Genomic DNA, 18,077 nt, shown 5'->3' with positions numbered 1-18,077 from the left:
GAACACAATTTTAAAATCACTGGCCTAACAGTATCAGACACCGTTCTGTTTCTGGGATAAAGCAGATGGGAAGCACCTAGATGAGTGATCACCTACAAATTCATATATTCCACTTTGTGCCCCCTTGGGGAAAGGGCAGGACACAGACGCAATGACAAATGTGATTAAAATGTATCATAGTTTACAACCCTACTTCTAAAATGCCTCTTCTGTCAAGTTATGTAACGCAGGGAAGGAAGGAAAAAATTACTTCCTAAATCACAAGTCACACTTTTATTGTACTACCTGGGGCATGTGCATTGCTTCCAGTGAATCTAGGTCACCTTGCAAGGATGACAAATGCCACAACACCTAAAGCAATATGCTGCACCTCAGTGCTGTCACTTATGAAGATTCCACAGTCTTTAAAAGTGAAGCAGTGGATATTTAGAAGGTTAAAAAAAAACGTACATGGCATTCTCTGCAGGTCTTGGTTAAAATCTGCTGGCCTTCTGTCAACACTTTCCCTCCATAGATGCACTTGGCTAGAATGTGAAAAAAGAAAAGAAAAAGACATGAGTATTTAGTAGTAAATGAATATAAATTATACAGTTCAGTAAAAACAATATTGCTTAAGTACATATAGCTATACTGTGGTAAATATGATTTAGTCGTTTGCTTTCAATAGCAGTCAGTGTTAATTGCTCTCATTTATTTTGACTGTAATAGTAAATTCATTACAAACACTATTATCCTGAAACATTTCACCATTTACATTGAGAAACTGGGCTACTTAGTGACCTGAAGTAACAGTAAAAGCAGAGCAGATATTGAACCCAATTCATTAACAGAATTAGTCATGGCAATGATATTCCGTAGTCCAGCCACTGTACATTTACATTAAGTATACTTGCAGGGGGTATTCAAATTACTGAAGAATTAGACTTGTTGAGCAACAAAACAGACATCGCATTAAACCCAGTTTCAACATTTAAAAGCAGAAACTGACAAACTTCGCCCCTGTGTAACAGAAGAAAGTACCTCACAGAGACAAAAGGATTAATCAGCTATTGAAATTAAATACGATTACTGCTGTAAAACAGACAAACAGAAAAAGGAAGACCGCATATAAAAGTCTACATTGAAGAAAACCTGAAGGGCCAAATTTAGCCTCATAAACATCTGGATCTACCTCTTTGTTTGACTTGTTGCCTTTGGAAATAGAATAATTCAGACAAGGAAACATTGTGAGTCAGTTTGAGTGCCCACTGGAGAGATTGGTGTGATTCAAATGAAGTAAATAATTAAACAAATCTTGTGAATTTATAATTGCAAAATGAAATACCTTATAAGCCTCTGGCTTTAGAACCTATTTCTTGTCCAAACTGAAGCCTATTGAGGTTTTCCATAAATCTCTAGACATGAAAAATGTCACTAAGTACCCTCTATGTGCATGAGCCACCTGCACTCGGTAGGTAAGCCATTTTGCTAAAATCAATGCAGAACAAGTGGAATTCAGGTTACAATTCCTTCTTCCCTCCAAGAATTTCCAAATATCCCACACTTATTTATAAAAAACTACAGACACACAAATATTGCTGTTTCTTGTTCTACTGCTGGTAGTTTAGCCTTTCTGTCAGCATATTTGTAGTTTATGCAAACAACAAAAGGGGGGGCTAAGATTTTGCTTTCTAAGGAAATATAGATCTAAGTTTTGATGGAATAACATCAGAACCTGAGGCAAAAATATATAAATGCAATATGACCAGACCACAAATCCATCCTCGCAATGAGGTTACTGATAGCAGATACCATTCCTACCTATCAAATGTCTGTCTGTGTGTGTGTGTGTGTGTGTCTCTTTATTTATTTATTTATTTATTTATTTATTTAGCTGTCAAGTCACAGCTGACTTATTGCAATCCTGTGGGGTTTTGAGGCAAGAGACATTCAGAGAAGGTTTGTCATTGCCTGCCTCTGCACCACAACGCTGGACTTCCTTAGTGGTCTCCCATCCGAATACTAACCAGGGCTGACCCTGCTTAGCTTCTGAGGCTTGGGCTATCCAGGTCAGGGCAAAGCTCAGTTATACACCTGGGTAAAGCAACAAAATGGAATGGCTTGAAAATTCTTCCCTGAGTGCAGCCCTAATTAAAAGACAGATGCTGCAAATGAATAAAAGCCAGAAGAATGAATTCTCCACGTTAGTCCATTAGGTTCATTCACACTGCGATTGTTATGTATATAGATGTTGCTTCACAGTGACACTATGTATTACACACCCCACGTATGGCTTCTTATCTCATCTATACTCCTAAAAGCAGCAACAATGTTAGGGGATGGTGGGACTATCTGGCCTGGAAAGCCACGCTTATAGCTTACCTCAGGCTGGCAATCTGAGGGGCAATGTTTCATCATTATACACGAATATACCTCTGGAAGAAGTTAGGGGGATCATAGAAGAGCTTCTTGATACCAGGACTTGTACTGATATTCCCTCTCATTTCTTACTCAGTTTGTTAGATATAGTTTTTGAGTATAATTTTTTCAGATACCGGGATCAATTTTATTACCAGACGCAGGGCGTCTCCATGGGCGCAGCTTGCACACCGTCCGTGGCAAATATCTATATGATTTTTTTTGAGAAACATTTTCTGATGTGTCATAATACATTTAAGAATCATGTTCTATATTATTTTCGGTTTATTGATGATTTGTTCTGCATTTTAGACTCAACAGAAGCCTATAATTCTGTACATCAGGTTTTGAACTCTTTAAACCCTCATTTAAAATTCACTGGTCAATGTGATCCATCAGCTATCTCCTTCCTAGATCTGACGGTCTTTAGGACCGTGGAGAACAAAGTTGCCTTGAAACCGTACCGCAAGCCCACTGATGTGGGAGCAGGATTACATTTTAGATCACATCACCCGCTGCATTTGCGGCGTAATCTACCTTTTAGCCAACTGCTGAGGTTAAAAAGGAATGCTACTTTTGCCTCTGACTTTGTTCCAGCAGCACGAGATTTGTGCCACAGATTAAAATATAGAGGATATGAAGAGTCCGTCCTGTCTACTGCTCTCACCAGAGTAGCAAATAAAGACAGAAAAGATTTACTATTACCCTCCCAGGACTTGAAAAGTAGGACGACAGGTGTCTTTGCATCCTTGCAGTTTACTCATTTAACCCATGAAATACAGAAGATTATTCGCCGTCATTGGCATGTCATTGACACCATTCCTGGCTGCTCTGAACTTCCCATATTTGGTCTTAGGAAGACCAGATCTCTTCGTGATTTTCTGGTCCATACTGATAGACTTGAGGAGAAACCCAGGATCAATATTCGTGGGCATCATAAACGTGGTTCATGTGTGATGTGCCCATATAGCCTTCCTATTAAAGAACTTAGCTCTTCTACCTCCAATTTTAAATATACTCTTCTACACTTCACTAATTGCCAGTCTAAAAATGTTATTTACGCGGTCCTCTGTCCATGTTTCAAATATTATATTGGCTCAACATTACGCCAATTAAAAATCCGCATCAGTGAGCATAAAACCAGGATCCGCTCCAAAACTCTTGAGGCACCACTTACTGAACATTATCTCAAGATGGGACATTCTGAGAATGACATTTTATTTTTTGCCCTGTGGCAATATAAACCTCGTTCCTATCATCAGGAGGATATTGCCAAAATATTACATCAGCAAGAACTTAGGCACATTTATTTATTTAAATCGCTCTCCCCCGCCGGTTTGAACAATGAGTTCGACCTATCTGTCTTTCTTTAAAAATCTCTATGTGGTCTTGATTTCACTCAGCTGTGCCGGCAGACTCAGGTCTCTTAATGGAGGCTTGCAATGAGGTCTCTTACCAGCTATCAGAGATAGATAGAAACCCTACGGGACGCTGGTCAAATGATGGTAAGCGGTTGCATGCTTGATTAAAATGTAGTAATTAATTTATGAATGGTTATATTAGACTGAATGGTTAACTGTGATCTTTGGGCTATTAAAAATATTTTTAGAGGTTTATTAACCCGACATGAATTGATAAGGAGACAACAACTGATGAAGCAACCGCGAAACGAACACTAAACCCGGAGGTGTCGTTTTGGACTTCTTTGGACTTTTCCTTTGGATTTGCCTTAGTTTGAATTCTTCATACCTACGTTTGGAACTTGCACTGATACTGTGGAGCAATCCTATGAGACTTATATTTTGAAGGGATTCTTTTAGAAATTGTGTGATGGAACATACCCTGAGACTATTTTTCTATTGAAAGTTAAAGTAATACATTTATTTGTTATTGTATAATTTCAGTATCTTACTGGAGATTTGGATTGTAATCTTTATAGCATATATGGTGATTAATATATGTTCATGTCTGCATGATAGTATTTGGTGTTTTTGTTTAACTCTAAAGTCTTGTTATTATTAACAATTGAGCTTGGTGCTGCTTGGTTCTCTCAACCTTCAGGTGGGGGCTGAAGATCTCCTGCTATTACAACTGTTCTCCAGACAACAGAGATCAGTTCCCCTGGAGCAGTGGTTCCCAACCTTTTTTTGACCAGGGACCACTAGAACTTTTTTGTTCGGTGCAGAGACCCCAAGGTTCAAAATAAAAATTCCGGGAATTTGAAAATAAACTTTAATCATAACTGTTAGTTAAACATTAAACTTAGAATTATATTTGAATATATATATATATTATAATAGAGAACTTTTAATTGAAAATATTAATTTATTATGGGTTTATAACTTTGTTTCGTGGACCTTAATTTAGTTCTCGCGGACCCCTGGGGGTCCATGGACCCCTGGTTGGGAACCAGTGCCCTGGAGGAAATGGCTGCTTTCGAGGGTAGACTCTATGGCATTTTCCCCTGCTGAGATCCCTTCCCTCCCCAAACCCCATCCTCCCTAGGCTCCACCCCCCAAATCTCCATATATATATATATAACATCAGCCCTGACCTGGATGGCCCAGGCTAGCCTGATCTCGTCAGATCTCAGAAGCTAAGCAGGGTCGGCCCTGGTTAATATTTGGATGGGAGACCACCAAGGAATACCAGGGTTGCTGTGCAGAGGAAGGCACTGGCAAACCACCTCTGTTAGTCTCCTGCCATGAAACCCCCAAAAAGAGGTCGCCATAAGTCGGCTGCAACTTGAAGGCACTTTACACACATATATATAACATCACCCACATCTCAGATATGAGGAAAGGGATTTTGTCTGAAAGTCAATTTTGATCTGGAAGGCACATTCTGGATTGGAGGGATTAACCGAAGATGTCAGAGGGAAAAAGCAGAAACATCTCTTTTCAAACTTGTCCCCATGTATTCTAAATGTAAGAAATGTTTGCTACTTTAACCTAAGAACAAAAAGAGAGTAATCATGGCATTCAATAAGACCAGAGGGAAGAAAATTATAGCTGATGATACTATCCATGACTAAATGGGCAAACTGCAGAGAAATCATTCCATACAATATTATCACTAAAGACAGTTTTAGTGATTGGTACTCTGTACCAAAAAAAGATATGTCCCAAGTCCATCATTCTGTCAAGGAACTGACATTTGCAATCAATTTCAATCAACTTTTATACATCATGTTTTTCTGACAGATGTTTCAACTCCCTGAAACATCCTTCAAGATGAGCCTGGTGCCAATCAAATTCCAAATTCAATCAAAGGGATAAAAGGATGTTTTATTGTTCATATTTTCAACATAGGATATGAAACAAAAGAGACTTTATAGCTGGCTATTCAAATTCAGTGGCTGCATACAAATGTAACATTTTCTGATCTTCACAACGATTCAAAGATTGGGGTTGCTGCAGGTTTACAAACTGCTTCCTCTTCCCTCCTCCAGATTCCCCCACAACTTCTGCCTCCCTTCACTTATCAGCAATCACTACATCTGAACTGATCTTAATAAGCATGATAACCAGGATGTTACGAACGATGGCAAAACTGGTTACAATAATCATATGCAGCGTTAATCTTTGTGAAAATATAACTTGTGCTTAATATTCCAAAGGACTGAGCATCAAACTCACAAGGGTTCAAGTAGTGTGTGTTAAGTGCTGAAAAGTCGCCTTTGACTCATGGCGACCCTATGAATCAATGTCCTCCAAGACGTTGTATCTTTAGCAGCCTTTCTCAGGTCTTGCAAACTTAGGGCCTTGGCTTCCTTGATTGAGTCAGTCCATCTCATGTTGGGTCTTCCTCTTTTCCTGCTGCCTTCAACCTTTCCTAGCATTACTGTCTTTTCCACTGACTCTTGTCATCATATAATGTGACCAAAATACAACAGCCTCAGTTTAGTCATTTTAGCTTCAAGGTATAGTCAGGCTTGATTTGATCTAGAGCCCACTTATTTGTCTTTTTGGCCATCCACAGTATCCGTAACACTCTCCTCCAACACCCCTTTTCAAAGGAATCTACATTCTTCCTGTCAGCTTTCTTCATTGCCTATCTTTCACACCCATACATAGTAAGATTCAAGTAGAGGGGGCAAACAAAAACCCCTGCCTCCCAATGCACGATTAAGAAATTAAGAAAAGTGTTGTCTGTACTTGGCCATTGTTTGGAGTTTTACCAAAACTGACTGATTCAGAAACTGAAAAGCTACAGTTGTTTCTCATGATGCTTTTCTACTTGTGGTCAGTCAGCCAAATGCAAAATTCATGTGCACACATCAGTAGTGTAACTAAAATTCTACCCATGTGTATTTTCATTCTACAATGTGGTAAAAGGTTTTTTTTTTTCCATCACCAAAAGTTCCTACCTCAAGGAACAAGAGGCAGATGCAAGCTTGAATTCACTTTACAGTGCTAAGGATCTTCCTTCTTCCAGATTTCTATGGTACCTCTCTGTGACTTTTCTAAATATAAATAGTTCACTTCAGCAGCAAACACATAAACAATTTACCATAGAAGGTAAGAACACACTAATAGGAATACACTGGGGGTGGGAAAAGGGAGAGAAGAAGAAGAGTTGGTTTTTATACCCCTCTTTTCTCTACCTTTAAGGAGTCTCAAAGTGGCTTACAATTGCCTTCCCTTCCCCTCCCCACAACAGACACCTTGTGAGGTATGTGGGGCTGAGCGAATTCTGAGAGAACTGTGATTAGCCCAAGGTCACCCAGCAGGCTTCATGTGGAGGACTGGGGAAACAAACCCGGTTCACCAGATTAGAGTCTACCGCTCATGTGGAGGAGTGGGAAATCAAACCTGGTTCTCCAGATTAGAGTCCATCACTCTTATCCACTACACCACATTTATCCACTGGCTGGTTTAATTAACGGTCTCCAGCAATACATAAAAACTATCAACAATATCAGCAGATCCAGAAAGAAGGGCAGGAAGATTGTCCTCCTACCACATCTAAAAGAATTTTACTTTCCCAGGAGGTGACAGTAAGCATTCTTTTTCAATAGAACATGCAAGAATACATTCCAAAGTAGGGTACGCCACTCTACTCCCCTTAGAGTAGTAACACATCCTGCAGGACTCTCCATCCAAAGGCAACACCTTCCAAAGTAAAAGAATCCACATGACAATGGCTGGGGAAGGGATCCATAAAGACTTTGGTGGCCATCTTTGCAGATCTCCTCTCTCAAAGAGCCTCCTCTCTCAAATCTTTCCCAAGGAAGTAAGCCACTATTCCAGGAGCAGAAATGTAATGTACCTGATAGAACTCTGTAATATGTACCTATAACCATCATGATAAAATGGCTTTGAGATTCCATGCAGGAATCTGTAATCTGAAATGGAACTAACCATCACATCATTAAAACTTTTTTTTTTTTTTGCATCTGTGCAGAACAAGATGTTCTGGCTTTTCTTTATCACTATTTAATTCCATTGTGGTACAGCTTTGAACCAGTTTAGCTACTGTAACAAAACCCATAACCTAGCTGTCCACCTGCTGACACCATAGGCTTACCAGGTCCCTCCTCTGCTCCGGCGGGAAGCTATTGGGCTTTACATCCGGAAGTGCTGCCTCGCAAGGGGTTTTTCCTCTTAGTTTGAGTGGTAAAGTGGCCCTTTACCACTCAAACTAAAAGGAAAAGGCCCCTCGCGAGGCAGCACTTCCGGCTGTAAACTGGAAGTGCTGTGCATGCACATTTGCCCACCGACCCTCAGGTGGTCAGCGGGCAGACAGGCGAATTGCCGGGGGTTTGCCCACCACCACCGGGCACTTGGCAACCCTATGACAGCATGTTGGTCACTGGAAGACATGACATATTTTTCATGAATGTTTCCCATATCAAACAAGAACAACTTCGAAAAAAGCCAGCTGTTTCAGCAGATATTAGTGTGATGGAAAAGAAAGAGCATGTAAAATATCTGTACTTACACTTGCACATTTTGCAGCACTGGCCTGTTACATGGACAGGGAGGCTATCAGGAGAACAGTTCAGTGGTGGGCAGGCAATCCGTCGGCACTCCACTACTCCACTCTATTCAACATCAGAAAAATGAAATTTAAACCAGTGTGTACATGTATGTATACAAAGCAATATTTTTTGATAAAGCACAATTACCGTATGAAAATTCATTATCTAAATTATATGACTGTTTCTGGCATTGTGCAATAGATACAATTTTATCTGACAGACACCCTTGTTAACTTCTTTCACATAAATTATTCCCTTTATCCCACCTGCCAATGATAACAAAGCAGATCAGGCAATATAAACCAACTACCCATTTTTACAAGTTCATAAATAACATCTTCCACAAGTTCTGTCAATCATTTTCTAAATTTTAACAAACAGTTTTCTATTTTCTTAGACAAACAAAACCTCTCATCTGATAGCTATCAAATAATTTCAACTGTACAAGATTTACATATTAATTCAATGTTTTGTTTCTCTGGTGCTCAGAATTATAAATACCCCAAACAAAATCTACATGTTGTTGTCATGCAAGATGTAGGTGAACAACAATGCATAAAATTAAGATAATGCTTCCTTCTCACACACAACTGTTACAATTCTAAACCGTACACAGAAAACATTACAATGCACCCCCCCCAAAAAAAAACTAATCTGAGATTCAAGAACAAACAAGAGAGTGCTCTTATCCCTACCCAATTCCCATATAACTCTCAGAGTTAGTGTTATATTTATTTAAATTTTACTTAAAAAATTCTATCCCGCCTTGAGTTCAAGGAGATATGCCCAAGAACCAATAGTGAGATGCAATGCATTGTCTTGTCCTTTATATATGTTAGAAATGTCTTACTTTACATGTGCAATTCCTGCAGTGATCGTCTTCCACCCATGAGTCTTTGTCTCGATAAATCACTCCATTTACTTGACAAGTCTTCTCACAGTGACAGTTTTCCAACTGACTAAGCCTCATTTCTGCATAATTTAGCTGTAAATGAAAGTTGCTTGATTCAATTTATGGAATTCATACCCATGCTTTCAAGCAAAGCAAAACAAAAATGTAGAACTAGATTTTATTATACCTGGCAAAACCATATGAAAACAGGCAAACGTTATACAAGCGTAAACTGGCCCAGATCCACAGACAGCAACAAAGCACAATCAATAGAGAGAGACCATATGTATGAATTGTAGATGCATATATTTTATCTAGTAAACCTAGTGGAAATAATAAACTGCATCTTTGGAAAAAATCACAGCAATGATCTGATCTTTAAACTTACTGTCAAAATAACAGATGCTGAAATGTCTGAAGAAGGTAATTTAGAATTATCTCTTGACTTCTTTAAACATGGTGATGAATTCATTTAAAAGTAAACTGTAAGAATGGTTACACATGAGTACCAGTAGGAGCCATTCTTCCTTGCCCATTTTAGAGAATCAAGGCCAGCAAATGTGCTGGAACTCAATTTGGATTGGGACTACAGCACATGAGGTTTAAATCCTTCTTCCCCACATCTACCCTAGCAAATCTGTAGAGCCCCTCTTCATCGCTGCAGGGCAAATAACAGCACTGCAGTACTGTTTCAGGTAACAAAAACTTTGGCCTGTCTGACAGCTGGCCTACAGTGCCTAGCACTCCATAGATACCCTTCTTTAGGGTATGTCCTTCCCTCCATTTCTTGAACATTTCCCTTTTCTTCCTTAGCTCATCATGGAGCTCTCTGTTCATCCACATGGGCTTCTTGGATCCCCTCCCATGTTTCCATCTTGTTGGAATAGCAATGGCTTGAGCCTGCAAGAGCTCTTGTTTTAGGAGAGCTCACCCTTCCCTTGCTCCTTTCCCTTCTAGCATTCAAGCCCATGGAATGACTCTCATTATGCCTCTGAGTTTATTAAAGTCTGCCCAATTAAAATCTAACATAAACATCTGGCTATGAACTTCCTTGCCCCCCCCCCAAAAAAAGGAATTCTAGGAGGATCTGGTCACTTCCCCCTAGGGTCCCCACCACCTTGACCCCATCTACCATCTCTTGCCTATTGGTTAATATTAAGTCAAGTATGGCTGATGCCCTCATAGCTTCCTCCACCATTTGAAAAAGGAAGTTGTTGGCCAGGCAGGTCTGGAAGTTGCGTGACTCTGGATGCTCAGCAAAGTTTATCTCCAAGCACACATCAGGGCAATTGAAGTCACCCATAACCACAAGGTCATGTTGCTTGGATACGCTATCAAGCTGCTCAAGGAGGGCAGCTGTCCAGAATGCTGGCAGATAAAAGGGTCCGAAAACCACAAGAACCTGAAGTGGTTGCAAACAAGTTGCTTCCACAACAGCCAAGCCTAACTGATGGCTTAAATAGGGCCTTATCTCTGCTGTTGTAGCAGAGCCAGTTGTTGCCAATTAGGCTGCTCTGACATTCTCAGCCAGGTGGTTTGCTTCAGTCCTGCTCTGGCTCATCGCTGCAAGGAAGAGCTCTATACCAGGCTTGTAACCTCACACTCTAGCATTGCTGTTGCATTTCCAGTTGAGCCCACCACCTGCTCTGCTCCAGTGGCTTTGGCAAGTCCTCTGGGGGCCCTACTTGTTGTGAGGTATCAGTCCCAATGCTTGGGCTAGAAGGCTGCAGACACATGGTGAACCATCTTCTGGGTGTGGCTGTTCCTCCGTTGCTCTCAAACCACCTCCTTCTATTTCTTCTTCATCTGAGGACACCTCAGGCTTACTCTCATTAGGCTGACTCATGACAGCAGCATCCACCTCCTCACCCTGGTCAGGCAGTCTTGGTCAGGCAGTCTGTAGCAGACTCCAACCACAACACTGTTTGTCCTTCCTTCCCTTATCCTCACCCAAATACTTTCTACTGGGCTATCACCCGCCTCCTCCAGTATTTCCTGACAAGCAAACCCTCTCCTCACATACAGTGCCACTCTGACTCCTCCTCAACTCTTTCAGGTTTTTTTTTAACAACTCATATCCATCCACCACTACATTTCAATCATGGGAATCATCCCACCAAGTCTCTGTAGAGCCTACTAAATCACATCCTCCCATCTGCATTAGAAGCTCAAACTCTTCCTTCTTATTGTCCAAGCTTTAGGCATTAGTACATAGGCACCTGAAGCCCTGCACCTTCAGCTCCGTTTGAACTGGCCCTCCCAAGTGGACCTCTGCTGTTTGCTCTCCTTCATTGAAAGCCCTATGTTGGCCGTCTTCTTCCCTTTGTGGTGTCAGTTTAAAGCCCTCCTGAAGAACCTGCCCAGGTTTCTGCCAAACACATTCTTCTTCAATTTTGACAGGTGAAGTCCATCATGTGGTAGTAGGCCATCTTCCAGAAAACGTAGCCCATGGTACCGGAATCCAAATCACTCTTTTCACATCACCTACCACCTGATCCTTTTAACCGGAGGTGCCGAGGACTGAATCTTCCACGTGCCAAGCAGATGTTCTACCACTAAGCCATGGCCCCTCCTATAATCATTGGAAAGATCACTTCAAATTCTGCAGTCCAAGCATAAACATCCAGGTGCATCTTTAAACTTTTCCAATTACTTAGAGGTTTCTGAACACTTAGCAAACTACCTTAAATTGAGTAAGACCACTAAATGATGGATTGGTGAGTCCAAAGTTTTAGGCACAGATCTTTGCTTCTTGAAGGGATAACTAGAGATTGGACCTCCATACAAAGCATAGCCCCTTTTGGCCCCTTTGAGTGATCTCAAGCCCAATATAAGCCTGAGATAAAGCAGTTTTTAAAGTATATAGATGGTAAGCTACATAAAAATGTATTATAAGTTAAAAGCATGTGACATGATCATCGAATGTATATACAGATAATGCATTTTAATGGTGCTTGGAGAACAAGTTGTGCTGCTACTAGGTATGACAAACTAAGCAATCAAAAGGAGAAAACTGTTACTGAAGGTGGTAGGGAAATCAACTTTTCTGAATTTTCCTTCTTGCTTTTGCCTGTGTTTGGAAAAAGAACAAAAATTCTGCTTTGCTGCATTCCACTGTAGATTACTGAAGAGGCAACTGCATTGAAAAGTAGAGATTCACTGCAAATTGGAGTTTGATTGATGGAAAATTTCAATTACTCTGTGAACAAATGGGGGGGAAGCAAGGAGCACACAGGCATAATATGCTGCTTTTGGGTCCTTCACAGAAAGAGATTTACTGCTATGTTTGAATGTAGCCAGAGGATTCACAAAAGCCTTGATTGTTATTACAAGTGGGAACCCACAAGGACTTCTGGAAGGCATCTCATTCCTGCCTCCCCTACTATTTTTTCTTTCCTTTCCTGCAAGTACCCAACTCCTCTCCCTTTTTCCTGCTTCATTCTGTCCTTCCCACATAACAGCCAACCTATATTTATCTGTCCCTCTCTCTTCAGCATTTTCTCACCCCTCTCCATAGTAGCTTCTGCTTAGGAAAACTATACCCTAGTTGTGTGGTGTTGGAACCAATCCAGGACGACTTGCATGGTTGTGAACCTCCAAGAACTTGTGGGAGGGGACCTCACTTTCCCCTGTATCCCTCTCCCTGCACTATCACCCTGACTTTTACCCACAGAAACTCAGCCTGGAATCCTGTGGTTGCCTACCAATGGCCACTCAGGGAATCTGCTTGTTAAGGCTACAGGCATTCCTTTTATCATTTTGGGGTCTTAACCCGCCCCCAATGTTGTGTTTTTGCATTTCAGATTTTTCTGCAAACCTGGAGTGTTTTTCAGGTTTATAGAAAGATGTCTAGCCCATTCACAGTTCCAAGCACTGGATTTAAGTATCCTCGGATTTGACCTACTTCATTATTAGAACATACAAGAGGGAATGTACAAGGACTTGCAGGAGGTATCTCATTCCCCCCCCAATATTTCCTTTTTCCCTTGTGTGAAAGTCCCCATAGCCTCTATCCTTTTCCTGATTCGTTCTCTCCTTCTAGGGTTGCCAATCTCCACATGAGGCCTGAATACCTCCTGGAATCACAACATATCTCCCTTCTACAGAGATTAGTTCCCCCTTAGAGTTCCAGTTTCATCTTGGAACATTCCTGGAGATTTGGGGGTGGAGCTTTGGGAATGTGAGGTTTGGGGAGGGAAGTGACCTTAGAAGGGTGTATTGCCATAGAGTTCACCCACCATAGCAGTCATTTTCTTCAGGGGAATTGATTTCCGTCATTTGGAGATTAGTTGTAAATACAGCTGATATCAAGCCCCCACCTGGAGGCTGGCAACCCTAGTTCCTATGGAAGAAATGGCTGCTTTGGAGGGTGGAATCTATGGCATTATACACTTTTGATGACCCTCCACACTTCAAACCCCACCCTCTCTAGGCTTCACCCCCCAAATCTCCACATATTTCATAATCTGGAGTTGGTAGCTCTATCTCCCCTCCTACAGCCAACCTACTTTTATCTGCCCCTATATTAAGCTTTCCCTCTCCCCCCACAGCAGCCTCTACCTAGGAAAACTGTGGCCCAGATGTGTGTTGCTGGGCACTGGGCCAGGCTGACATGCTTGGTAGGGAACCCTCAATGACTTGAGGGGGGGACATCTAACTTTCCCCTGTATCTGCTCCCCAAAATATTCCCTCTTTCCCTCCTCCTGGCAACCCTGATATCCTCTCCCTTTGTCTGCCTTATTTCTCCACAGTGGGGACCAAAGCAGATTACATTATTCTCCTCTCCTCCTTTTTATCCACACAGCCACCCACTGAGGTAGGTTAGGCTGAAAGTATGTGACTGGTCCAAAATCACCCACTGAGCTTCCACAGCAAGTTGGTGATGCGAAAATGGGTCTCCCAGGCACTACTATGAAACTCTAACTGCTACACCAGGGTGGTTGCCTGTGGTAGGGCTGCTGTGGAAAGAAGATCAGCTATATGCATCTCTTTTGCACACATCTAAGGAATAATAGTGTGCTGAACATGTTTTGGAGCTGATAGCAATGGCTTCTTGAAAATGATTTCCAGTGGTTTATGATTACTATCTACCTGGATGGATTTCTGACCTTGAATATAGTGGTCAAATTTTTCATAGAGAAATATTATAGCTAAATATTCTTTTCCAAGTTGTGCATACTCCCATTCTGCGTGTGATAAAGACCTTGATGCAAATAGAATAGGCTGTCCATTTTGGGAAAGTACTGCACCAAGATCACTTTCACTGGCATCTCACTGGATGCTAACTTCTTTATCCATGTTGTGATATACTAATGCCAACTCACTGCAAAAATTCCTAGCATTTATCAACTAATTAAATTTCTCCCTCATCTATCCAATTTATGTGAACCTCTGAGATGATTAGTGGATACAGGTACAACACGGCTACCACAACTTAATGTAGCCCCCCAACAGAGTAAAGATCTAGTTACTAAATACTGAGTTTTAAAATATCACAACATGGGTTCCACCAAATACCCTCATAATAACCACATCTCAGGAGCACATGGCTTGTGTTTTCCATTTCTCCTGCACCACACAGGCTCTCCCACTGTGCTCTTGGCAGCTTCCTAAATTTTCCCTCCAAGAAAGCTGAGGGTAGAGCAGATCCAGGAGCCCCGTGGCGCAGAGTGGTAAGCTGCAGTACTGCAGTTGAAGCTCTGCTCACGACCTGAGTTCTATCCCAAGGGAAGTCGGTTTCAGGTAGCCAGCTCAAGGTTGACTCAGCCTTCCATCCTTCTGAGGTCGGTCAAATGAGTACCCAGCTTGCTGGGGGTAAAGGGAAGATGACTGGGGAAGGCACTGGCAAACCACCCCGTAAACAAAGTCTGCCTAGGAAACGTCGGGATGTGACGTCACCCCATGGGTCAGGAATGACCCGGTGCTTGCGCAGGGGACCTTTACCTTTTAGAGCAGATCCTCATGCAAAGGTTAAAGCTCGCCTATACTTATTTGATTCTAGTGTAAATAAATACATAGCAGGGACCAGACGGTAGCGTATATCTATATCAGGGAACATGGTCTTACATCCCCTTTAGCACCCTGAAATGAAATATAAGAATATATCCCCATTTTTGTTTCTATTTAATGGTGCAAAATTAAGTGTATGGAGATATCAGAACATTTGTTGCAGTTCTGCTATTGCAGCAAATTATCCAGTTAAATAAAATAACAACATATATGCAGGACTTAGACCTGAAACCACTTTTTAATGTTGGGACTTTGCACCATATCAGCTAATAACAATAGAGCTAGCCCCACTTAGCATGTGCAGAGTGCACTTTGCTCATATTTATAAGATGGCCTGGTCCCCCCTGGCCATCGGCAGGGGAGGGGGGATCTTACCAAGCTTAAAATTAGGCCTAAGGCTCAGTGGTGCCTGCATGATGACAATGAATGAGACGTTCTGGTATTTGGGCAAAAACTCTATGGTAGAAGCTGTTTTTACCATAGAGTTTTGCCCAAATACCAGAGCTTCTCCCCGTCATCACCTGTATGATGACATCACTTCCAGAAGCGATGTCATCACTCCAGCAACATCAAGGCCTAGACTCATTTTAAGCTTGGTAGGAGCTCTGCCGGCCAGCTGGATGGCACCAGTGGGAGGGGGCCCAAAATGGGAGATCCTACATATGCATCTGATACTATGGATATAGCCTTACAGCTCAAGGGGCAGCTGCCAGACAATCAGGCAGGACTGGCAACTCTCATTTAGAAGTGAACCACATAATGTAGACATTTAGCAAGAAATCAGATCACTTATTTTACATTCAATCTGCTTTTCTGTAATAATTAAATAATCCCGTAGGACATGTTCTCACATCAATGCAACAAAATAATCTCTTTATGCATGGCAAATGACAACAAGACAATATCACTGGGAATATGGCAATACAGCACAAGAGAGTTCCTCTTGTGAGTGTTCATGTAACCTTCAAAGTGTTAATCACCTTGTCTATGTGCCTGTATATCTGTATCAGCAAGAGCACTATATAATTAACAGCAGCAAGAACAAGTCACTCAATATACTTCCTAATTGGCACCTACTAAGACCACCAGCATGCCTCAGGATCATTATCTCACCTTACTGCAGTAAAATGAACTGAAACTTAACATTTCTCTTTCTCAAGTAGATCCTGGTCAAAACACGCTGCCTCAAAGACTAACAGGCAGTAAAATGAAGATGGAACATCAGTAAAAGAAAAAGTAGGATAATGAGACTATTAAAACCAGGGCATATTCTATTTTCAAAGCTTTTGCAGCTTTCATTCAAAAACAAGGTGACATGATTCAGCCAAACACCAGAACATTTTAAGACCTATTGATTTCAATGAGAGAGATTTACAGTGCAGTCCTAAGGGGGGGAGTTGCAGGACATCTGGGGATGGCACCACCACGCCGCCTTCTGAGCAGCTTGCTGGCCCGAAAATGCAAGTGGAAAATGGGAATTGTTTCAAAACCCCGTAAAAGTGCTCCATTCATTTCACGGGGTTGCGCCACCACTTTTGCTGGCACAAGTTCATGCCGGCAAAAGGGAGCATTCCCAGGGTGAAAGGGTTCAGGGAGCTGACTAAATTTACCCCCCTCCCCCAGGAACATCCCCTTTGGTGCCGGTCAAACCCTTGCGCCAAAAAAAGCTGCAGCTGCAGCAGCACTAGGGTTGCCAACTGCCAGGTCATAGCAGGAGATTTCCTGCTAATTCAACTGATCTCCAGCCAATAGAGATCAGATCGCCTGGAGAAAAATGGCCGCTTTGGCAATTGAACTCTATGGCATTGAACTCCCTCCCCTCCCCAAACCTATGGAATTGAACTCCCTCCCCTCCCCTCCCCTCTGTGGCATTGAACTCCCTCCCCAGACTCCGCCCCAAAAATCTCCCGCCGGTGGCAAAGAGGGACCAGGAAACCCTAAGCAGCACCCATGCATGGCATTGCCATGCGGCTCCCCAACACCACTGTAAGTGGCCCTGCGCTGACGTTAGTGCCCATCTCGCTAGCACAAGTGGCACTAACGCCAGCACAGGGGTCACGTCAAGCTCCTATGGCCATTCGCCCTTCAGGATTACTCTGCCCATTATGAACTAAATTCTCCCACTGAAATCAGTAAGATGTAAAAGTGTTTACCTTTGGCTAGATGATATCCAAAATTCTAACCACGAATGCTATGACATTTTAAAACGAGTATGAGTAGAAAGGCCTCCTTTTTCTATAAGGCTTTTGGACAGGAAAAGTCAGCTGCTGGTAGGGTTGCCAACCTCCAGGTATGTAGTAGATTGTTTGTTAGTGTGTGGTTATGTCCTGACAGTTACTGTACAGTATTAGTGATTGCTTTTGTTTGCTGAACCTCCAGGTACTAGCTGGATATTACAACTGATATTACAACTGATCTCCAGCTGATAGAGATCAGTTCATCTGGAGAAAATGGCCGCTTGGCAATAGCACTCTATGGTATTGAAGTCCCTCCCCTCCCCAAACCCCGCTTTCCTCAGGCTCCGCCCCAAAAACCTCCCGCCAGTGGCAAAGAGGGTCCTGGTAACCCTAGCTGCTGGATTTAGTCATTATTTTAAAGAAAGGCTTTAGTTGTTGTACATTTTTGCTACTACGTTTATTACTCTTCTCTAGAATTCTGTGTTGTATAGTTGTTATTTGCAGGTTATTTTAGGTTGCACTTTTATTATGAGCTGCCCAAGCACATGGAAGAAGTGAGACAAAGTTTAAATAAAGTCAGTAAAAGCAGAAACCAGAATGGGGCTTGGACAGGCAAGTC

General features: G+C 41.9%; 1 protein-coding gene across 1 annotated transcript in view; it reads right to left on the bottom strand.

Moving 5' to 3' along the window:
• Positions 1 to 18,077, bottom strand: part of NELL1 (neural EGFL like 1) — a 560,206-nt gene that overhangs the window by 399,290 nt on the left and 142,839 nt on the right. Inside the window, exons 8-10 of the mRNA XM_056851927.1 lie at positions 9,231 to 9,365; positions 8,341 to 8,443; positions 451 to 524 (exon numbers count right to left, since the gene is read on the bottom strand). Coding sequence (XP_056707905.1) covers positions 451 to 524; positions 8,341 to 8,443; positions 9,231 to 9,365 — 312 coding nt within the window. The remainder of the gene's footprint in view (positions 1 to 450; positions 525 to 8,340; positions 8,444 to 9,230; positions 9,366 to 18,077) is intronic.

This window comes from Euleptes europaea, chromosome 6 (genome assembly GCF_029931775.1).
Source record: "Euleptes europaea isolate rEulEur1 chromosome 6, rEulEur1.hap1, whole genome shotgun sequence".
Taxonomy (NCBI): domain Eukaryota; kingdom Metazoa; phylum Chordata; class Lepidosauria; order Squamata; family Sphaerodactylidae; genus Euleptes; species Euleptes europaea.
Note: the sequence above shows the minus strand (reverse complement) of the source record. Positions and strands in the feature narration are given on the sequence as shown.